The sequence below is a fragment of the Acyrthosiphon pisum genome, chromosome A2, assembly GCF_005508785.2.
Source record: "Acyrthosiphon pisum isolate AL4f chromosome A2, pea_aphid_22Mar2018_4r6ur, whole genome shotgun sequence".
Taxonomy (NCBI): Eukaryota; Metazoa; Arthropoda; class Insecta; order Hemiptera; family Aphididae; genus Acyrthosiphon; species Acyrthosiphon pisum.
The window spans coordinates 108,083,074-108,092,547 of record NC_042495.1 but is presented as its reverse complement, the minus strand read 5'-3'; the positions used below and the strand labels follow the sequence as shown (position 1 = coordinate 108,092,547).

The 9,474-nt window shown below is 30.0% G+C and overlaps 1 protein-coding gene across 1 annotated transcript in view; it reads right to left on the bottom strand.

Moving 5' to 3' along the window:
* Positions 1-5,173: 5,173 nt before the first annotated feature.
* Positions 5,174-9,474, bottom strand: part of LOC100164753 (phosphoinositide 3-kinase regulatory subunit 4) — a 6,942-nt gene continuing 2,641 nt past the window's right edge. The window contains exons 10-24 of the mRNA XM_001951659.5: positions 9,066-9,206; positions 8,723-8,993; positions 8,512-8,660; positions 8,249-8,401; positions 7,831-8,142; positions 7,633-7,761; positions 7,357-7,568; positions 7,206-7,294; positions 6,949-7,138; positions 6,609-6,824; positions 6,326-6,528; positions 6,119-6,244; positions 5,880-6,037; positions 5,605-5,780; positions 5,174-5,543 (exon numbers count right to left, since the gene is read on the bottom strand). Coding sequence (XP_001951694.2) covers positions 5,333-5,543; positions 5,605-5,780; positions 5,880-6,037; positions 6,119-6,244; positions 6,326-6,528; positions 6,609-6,824; positions 6,949-7,138; positions 7,206-7,294; positions 7,357-7,568; positions 7,633-7,761; positions 7,831-8,142; positions 8,249-8,401; positions 8,512-8,660; positions 8,723-8,993; positions 9,066-9,206 — 2,736 coding nt within the window. The 3' untranslated portion in view covers positions 5,174-5,332. The remainder of the gene's footprint in view (positions 5,544-5,604; positions 5,781-5,879; positions 6,038-6,118; positions 6,245-6,325; positions 6,529-6,608; positions 6,825-6,948; positions 7,139-7,205; positions 7,295-7,356; positions 7,569-7,632; positions 7,762-7,830; positions 8,143-8,248; positions 8,402-8,511; positions 8,661-8,722; positions 8,994-9,065; positions 9,207-9,474) is intronic.

The following is a 9,474-nucleotide window of genomic DNA, read 5'->3' as shown; positions in this document are numbered from 1 at the left end:
CAATTTCTATTATTTTCATTGCCGCCTGGGATCTATGGGTTAGTTGTAAATGATTATTAGTGAGAGTGAAATTAAATGCGGGTATCCTCTCTAGTACGCGCAGGCAAATGTCAATAACTCGATAACCATGGTAACTATGATTTTGTCGGCTGTATGTAAAATGCAACAATTTATTTTATATACCTATTATACCTACTATATACGATATATCTATAACTATATTAAAGTACCTAAATCACACATACCAATAGGTACGTATATTATTTAATTATTTATGTGGTCTTGCATCTTACGTAAAAATTGGTTAGGTAAATACAAATGTATTTTTAACTTGAATATTACCTAAAATATTATACTCAATAAAAGTATCTAAGAGATATGTTATTAAAATCTAGTGAGCTAGAAATTGAAAACACCAAATGAATTGAAAATAAAAAAAATTCCTCGAATATTGCGTCAAAGTAGTGAAGATCATTTGTTTTCATTGATAAAAGATAAATACACAATTATATTTCATGAGCTACTAGATTTCCAAAAAAATGTTATTGTTAATTTGTGTAAGCTAGCGTAATTTTCAAAGAGAAATATCCAATAGATATTATTTATCTTTATGGAACTGATTTTAACTCAGACAAATCGAAGACTAACGAAAAATTACCGTACAAAGTAAATAGAACCAATACTTAAATTGAATGAACTTGATATTTCTAATATTATAGGGAAAATAAAATAATAATATATCACTGCACCTCAGGATCTCTCCTACTAATAAATGAATAAATTATAATTATAAAAACAATATTATAAGAAATAAATCGTTTAAAATAATATAAAGAAATATTGAAATCAACATGTGGGGGTAAGATTCCACGTTGAAAATACGTCACCTTTCCCCTTGAGCTATTTTTATTAACAGAATGTTTATAATCAACTAAAACTATTGTAAAAGAAATAGGTCTCCGATGAATTAGTAGGTATACTAATTGTAGTACTTTATAGAGTTGTACTTTTAGAATATTATAGTAAAAAAGTTCAAAAACTTGCCGTGGTCTGCTAATATTCTGCGTTTTGACGGTAAAAAATTACACTAAAATACGCTGTAAATGACATTTTTATCATAGTTTGCTTCAACGTCAGTAAACGTATCTATATTTTATACCATAGAGTAACATATTCAAATTAAATGGGGATACATGCGCGCTGAGACCATAGACCTTATACGTGTAAGGTATAAGTGCAGATATTATAGATTATTAATTAATTAATAATGTATTATTAATTAATTGTTATTATTATTAGTTTATTATCTATATCTGTGAGTATAAGTACTGATACGTATGGAGGAGACGTGCCACTATCGACTCTATTTGTGATAAAATGTGAAAAATACTGAATTCGTATCTTATCCCGCTTTCCACTACACAAGATGTAAATATGAAATAGATTTATTTAGACCAGACAGATCACTTGAAAATATTTAAACTGAATTACACAAAGTTTCAAAAACTAATTTTAACAGTTCCACTAGTTCCAGACTTCCAATATTGAATATCCTCTTGCACCGCAGAAAGGTCTTATTCCTGCGCTATAACATTAGGACAGGTGTCGTCTGCAGCCTATACAGAAATAATTTAGTATTGTTTTTTTTTTTTACTTATTGGGTCTAGCCTTCCATTTTTAAAGGAGGCAGCCCTAATCGGCACCCGTTGAATTTTTTGAAACCTGGCGAGAATGTAAGAATGAACAATTAATCAACACCGAACACACATTTAACATAATGTTGTGACTTGCGATAATGATCCAAGAACCAATAAAGTTTCTCCTTTATAAACTCAAAATTTCTTCAATATATGTACGATGAAATAATGCTTGGATTAAACTTTTAAGTAATGCATATTGTAGTTAGTGTTGGACTTACTACCAAAGTATTTCTATTACTGTACTCTACGAAGTTATTTATAAGTTCGTTATGAGATAAAGTTTTACTTCAACATTTTTTCCTAACAAGATCAAAGTCGCAATTTAATAAAAGTATATTATTGTAATAGTGTGCCAATGTGCCATATAACTATATATAAGTACTAAACGCTATAATATAATATTAGATACCTACACATAATAGCATTGAGTATAGATAGTATAGATCTATCTGCATGTATACTCAATGATAATAGTATAATACATATATACGACTATCCATAATCCATAGATAATAATTATAACTTAATAGTATGTACACTGGTCACAGCTTGTACTTTGTTTCCTCTCTCAAAACACTCTAAAAAAAGCACATAATTGTTAAATCAATACATTCATCGCTCCGCTCAAGGTTTAAATATTTATAATATGTTGCAATTATTTAAGACTGAAAATCATAATAAATGGTAACGATAAAACATATTATTATTTTCCAAAAATGTTGTTTTTAAATTACCTATGTAATAGAAATATTTTCAAAAACGTTAGTGTTTTATGAAATAATGATATTATATTTTATAATCACGCGTATGGCAGTATACATAGGTATACATATTTTATGCGTTTTAGAAATGTTATCTCGTCGACGAAAGCACATTATAATATATAGAGTGATTTTTTAAGCATGATCCTCACCCAATTTAAAGTTTTAATTATGCATTATATTCAAATTCTGATTTTTGTAATTTATAAATGTAGTGTAAGAACTAAGAGAGCCACCTAAGGATTTTTGAACCTTTTAACTACATAACACTTTGTAACAGAACATTTATGGACACAAAATATATTTATATTACACATAAAAATGTTATGCAACATAAAAGTAAAATTTTTAATTTATTATGTTAAAACAAATTATGTCTTAAAAAGTCGGTACTCGGATATTGGACAACGACTGTACCTATTTACATACTATGTATAATGTCAATTTATCCACCCAACCATCCGGCACCCACCATCAATCGCTATAATTAAATACAGGGGCGAACCACCCCATAAAAGTACGTGCCTATTCGGCGCCATTGCAGTCTGCCGCGCTTTATAATATCCTATACTACGGCCTTGTTACCATTTAGAACCGGGGTAAATTAACCCCGGGTAATGTATAGGCGGCCGGATAATGGATGGGGAAATAAATGTACCGCCGAAAATATTTTACTTTAATGCCGATTTTTTTTTCCATTATTTTTCTTTATATGCCCAGCTGAATAACTTGCTGGATAAAAAAAAAAAATGTTTTCTGGACCGCGGCAATTCTTTTTCAAATCATCCAAATTTCCTTATACATACTAATTATTGCTGATCCCCCGATCTAGAACACGGATATAAACGCTCGTACTTCACTGAACGATTTCAGTCTTGGCATGCAAACATGAATTCTAATAATACGAATTTCTCGAGTATTCGAAAATAATAGATTCGATATTTTGTTTTTGACTGTCGCCATTTCGCTATTATTCGGGCTACAGATATGAATTTTTAATTTTTGTGGTTAGGTGTTTTGAATTTTAATTGTAAGTTTATCATAAACACACAATTCTTCAAACACAGATAAGCTGTCTTCTGAAAAATATAAATCATCGATAGGTATACACTAAAAACCGGTTCTGTAGCAACAGAATTAAATATACTTATAAAATTTTGTCCGTGTTCACTAAGTACATATAGGTATCTCTGATACCTAATAATTTTTAAAAAATATTTTAAATTGGCCCTGTTAAATTTTAATATTACCCAAGACTGCGTAATTTTTAGTTATGTTCTAAAATAACCAAAAAACTAATGGAAACCTTGTGCTTTGATTTCGTGTTCAATTTCGTAATTTTTTTTTCTTATTGTATTATACAAGTAATACAACAAAATAATATATGTGATTTATAAAAATATAAACTTATAATAAATTATTTAGAATGAAAAAAATGAATTAATATTTATAGCGTAGGAAATAATCGATAAAAAATCTATATTTTTCTAATCAAACAGTTCTATGACATTCAATAACCAAATGATTGATCACATTTTTTTAATTTACCTTAAAAATACTAGGTACCTATAGCAAAAATAAATAAACACTAAAATGTAGCATTTTTTAGTTTTAGCACTTTTGGACAGCTAAAAATGGGTTTCAGACCATTGTTCATCGGCGCCATTATACTACTGTGAACCCAAACTAAACTTAAATACCTAGTGAAATAATTGTATTGTCTTCTCATTCATAGTAAATCGCATAATCGAACTTCACGTGTCTTGGATTCCTAATAAAAATGTCCTAAACAAGCCCTGATCTTTCAGCTCTAACCTACACTTTTGAGTATGATAGTATAATACCTACACCTAATATCCTCGAGAATTCATGGAGTAATAATTAGGACAATAAAAAAATTGGAAAAAATAGTTGTGAAGCCTCTTAGTACATAAGAACAATACAATAGGTACCTATTTTATATATGGTAGATCTACACATGTATGATGTGTGTTCAAGTGACGCCAAAACATATATTTACCAATGACAATTTGTCTTAGGTGATTTTAGTAGGTAGGTAACCTTTTTCATTCTATAGTTATTTTATGAAAATTTGTTTAATAGACAACATAAAAACTATACTTGATAGTTGGTGTATGGTAAGGTAACCATAAGAAATAGGTGGGTGTCAAAATGTTATGTGGAGGCGTCTAATGTCATAGGCAACATTTTGGACTTCGGCGCCACTGGTAATACAATGCATGATAGTAAACATAGTGTTCTAAAACCCGCAATTTCTAGGTTTATTTGACAATTTACATGCAAGTAAATGTAGGTAGTAGAATAGGTGTTGATGGAAGGTGTAGGTGTAGATACTAGATACAATACGATGATATTTATTATTCTTAGAACTGAGGGGGTTAGGATGATAATATAATAGGTTTCGGTAGTTATTTCAATAGTGGAAGTTTTAATCTGTAATTATTAATGAACAGTCTATTTTCGAGCACTCTGTATACCTGTAAGCATAGACCTATCAACTATATGGGATCAAATTTTTAAAAAAATGTACAAAAAAACAAATGCAATATTATTCAATATTATAAAAAATTAGCCTCTGATTTAGTGTTTCACATCTAAAAATCTAAAAATGTAATATTATTTTTATTAGGTTAGGTAATTTTATCTGATCATTTCATGTAAATTTCTACTCACATAAGAAATCGAGTAGAATTTAAAAAATATATAACTTTATTATACAAACATTTTAACGTGTGTAACTCCAATAATACAGTTACATACACTATCACATTATATTTATATCATAATATTTGGAACGATAAAAAACAATAATCAGTAATAACTGAAATGTATTAAAATTAAAATGCTGTTTCATTTCCACACTTTGATTATTCCATCACAAGATGCAGTGACTAGAAAACATTGAGACGCCATACATGATGTGATATCCAGTATCGACCCTACATGCCCTGGTGCCGGTTGGTCAGTGGCACATGGTGGCTCCTCGTCACCTGTCATTGCTGTACTGCTAGATTTTGTGCAAACCTCTTGCACAACATTTGTACCATCGACTAATCTACACCTAATCCATTAATTGTTCTAACATTAGTATTTAATAAAATAATTTAACGTATTAAACATACTCATAACAATACAATGAATGACCCATAACATCACTGGCAGCTGGTATAGCTATATAGGAATCACTCGGAGATCTCAAGTTCCATTTCCGTACTCTCTGGTCTGTGCCACCAGTCAACAATTCTGGACCATGATCTGTATTCATTGTATACAATGCGCACACGCTGTGGTTATTAGTCTATAATACAAAGTTAGTAGTTAGTACTTTAGAACCAATAACAAATAAGAGTTTTATGTAAGACTTTTAGTTATAACTCAAGTTAAATAATTGTTATACTTGACTGTTTGACAGCGGCGGAGCACTACTAGCCCAAAGAGTTTGTTGTTTTGAACCACTTTCCAAATTCCACACTGTAACTTCATTGTTATCTTGCATGGCTGAGATAATCCACGATGGTTCAGATGGATGTTTTATTAACCTCCTCACTCGTACAGCTAATATTGATTAACATAATTGAACTATTTAGTATTTAATAATTATAAAATATGTTGGAAGTGTTAATTAACATTTATTACCTTTGGAATGAGCAATGGTAGCAATTGGTAACCTAAAACGCAAATCCCAACATGTATGATAACCACTACTTGTACCTAATGTTAGGCAACTTTGTCTTGTATCCAAGCACATAGCAGTTATGATGCCTAAAAATCATATAAGTATATACAATTAATGGTCCCTCTTTTCTAATATATATTTATTATTTAATACTACTTAGAATTTACCTTGTTTTATATCATTATTAACTTTCCAAGCTAATTTTGGAGCACGGAGATCCCATCCGATAAGAGAGCCATACACTGTCGCATATACAAGTACCATTTGAGATCCAGAATCTAAATAAGATATATCAACAGCACAACCGTCTTCTTGCAAATCTAATTGTTTTATCTGCATCACACCCAACTTATTACTATTTGACTCTAAACTGTACAATTAACAAATTAACCAGGTATGGTTTTATAATCTTAATAAAATAATATTATAATTTGAATAATTGTTGCTCACTTCAGTACAACTACTGAACCAGAATGGCTAACAGTAGCTAATGACTGATTGTTTCTACATGTTGTCATACCATATAACGCTCCGTTTTGATGATTATATACTTGTTTAGACCGATTAGCAATGTTCTTGCCTTCCATTTTCACACAATCCCATATACGTACATAACTGTCTGAAGAACAACTTGCAAACAATGATGTATTTGGAATTGTCACTAACCTGGGAAAATATTTAGTGATACATCGAGAAAAATTAATTTACAACACTTGATCTATATTTAAATAGAAATTACTTTTTACTAAATGGTTTTTATAATACATTAGTTTATTTCCTATTATATAACCTGTTTACTCCAGACTTGTGTTCATGCAGATGAGCTACCAACTGAGAACGAAGTCTCCAACCAGGTGGGGGTAGTCTTGGTTTCCATACTTCTTGTTCAGCCCATTCATGACGTCTCATTGTCATTTCATGACACTCTTGGCGATGGGATATCAGCTTGCGCAGTTCCAGCTTACATGGTGCGTAACGATCTACCAACAAAAATACAGCATTGAAAATTCTAAATTTCTATTTTTCATTTTTATTTACAATGCTTACAGTGTATATATGACATATCAGTAGGTCCTTCGATACTATGAGATGGAGATGGTTGAACATCAGATGTGTAAGAACCACCAATAGGTGACCTAAGTACAAATATACTAATATAGTAAATATAATATTGATGAGGTTAAAAATAGTCTATTACGGATTTCGAGAAGAATGCATTTGCTTAGAAGACGACAACTCTGGACCGCCAAACATACATTTCCACTCATCGTTCATATTGGAAACTGACTGATCATCTATGCCTCTTCGCCTATTTGCTAATGGAATAGGATCTTGAAGTTTTGAATGTTGCGATCGTGCCAATGGTATAGAATAGCAATGCACATTGAGTTTTGTGTCTCCAATATTTATCTGGTAAAAAATTAGGTTGGAATAAATAAAATAAAAACATAGGTGAGTTAGTAAAATTTCTTACTTTTCCTTTAGTATTATATTTGTTGTCAAATGCTAATTGCTTGTGAACTTTCAATATATGTTTAGATAGTGCCAACAATTGATCTTCTACTACTTCAGTCATCCCTTCAGACTCCAGTTTCCTAATCAACTAAAATTTATAAATTAAAATAATAATATAAAATTATTAATTAATAACAATGAATAATTTATATTTTACATTTCTTAATGCACTATTTTGATGCATTGATTGTGTAACACTTGTTAAAGGTATATGACCAGTGTTAGCGATGGTCCTGGCTTTTTTTCGTTCACCCAATATATCCACTAATGTTTCAAGGATTGAACACTTAACAGCTGTATCATAAATATTTCGTGGTAAAGGGTCTTTTAAAGTATTCAATACTAATTCTTCTCTATCTACTAATATAATTGAATGCTTCAAATAAGGTTTCATTACAGGCAATATTTTGCACTGAACATCTACATCATCTAACATGCGTGCTGTAGCACTAAAACAACCCACAGTAGCCTAAAACAAATTAAAAAAATAAAAATCAAACAAAATATTCCTGCACGTTTCTGAAATAACAGTGATGATCATACACACAGAAGATCAAATACACATTTAAACATACCTGTCGTATCCATAAATTTGGATGGATGAGAAAACAAGAGATATCCCTAATTAATTGATAAAGGGCAGTTTTTTGAAGCAAGCGTTTTTCAATCAACTGTGACATTGCATTGAGTGCTTTTTTTGCTACAAACTCTTCACTGTCTGTAAACCCCTGGAAATTATAAATTCAAGAACAAAATATTATATTATAATTATTATACTATATTATCTAATATCTACTATTGTATATCTAAATCTACTATAACAGTACTGTAAATTTACTTGTTGCAATAGTGGACATAATATAGGTGAACACTGTTGGTCAACAAATGCAACAACATTCACAAAGTTGTCAAAAAATGATGCACGTAAGTGTTTATCAGTTTTGTCATTCAAGAATGTTACCATGTGAGATAAAATCACATCATTAGCTGAATAAAAAAAAACAAAATTTATTATGAATAATAACATAAAATTCATAACAGAAATATACCTCTTTGGGTGCCGAAAAACTCGCATAGCTCAATTATATTACTATTCACTAGAGTTTGTTTTACAATATTGTGAGAATCAGTGAGGAGTGATGATACCGATTGTTGTACCATTTCATGCAGTGTAGCAAGCTCGGTCTCAAAAGCACTTGAAGTTGGTTCATCATCTTGCACATTCTGACAACACTTCAAAAACCTTAAACCAGTTTGTGCTAATTGTGAAATAATTTGAGCAAAAGTTGTTCTTACAATAACTGCATCATCATTGGCTACCTAAAATGATCAATTTTGTTAACTAATGCATTTTTTTTTTCAAAATTACAAATAAATTTGATAGGTCCTTACATTTATTAAACCTGGAAAAATGTACTCCGGAAATGTGTTTGCATCGCTAGGCTTCAAATTTTTAACAGTTGAAAGTGTATTATTTAAACCATGTAATGCAGATTTCCTTACACCAGGAGAAACATCTTGAATCATATGAAACTTTAACAAAATGTTAAACAAAATGCTCATTACTTTAATTTAATTTGAAAAATTGTCCTTTTTTAGAACTTAAAAATCTAGAATTTCAGTTAATTGAGTTTATTTATAACTGTACTGAGATTTAAAAATATTAATGATGTACTATATTTTAGTATTTCATAATTTTTATATAAGTAATAGTGTAATACCATTGATTATAAGTACTATACATTTCTAACTGCGGTACAAAATATGTACGCTAAATCTACTAGCGACCCTGTTGTATATA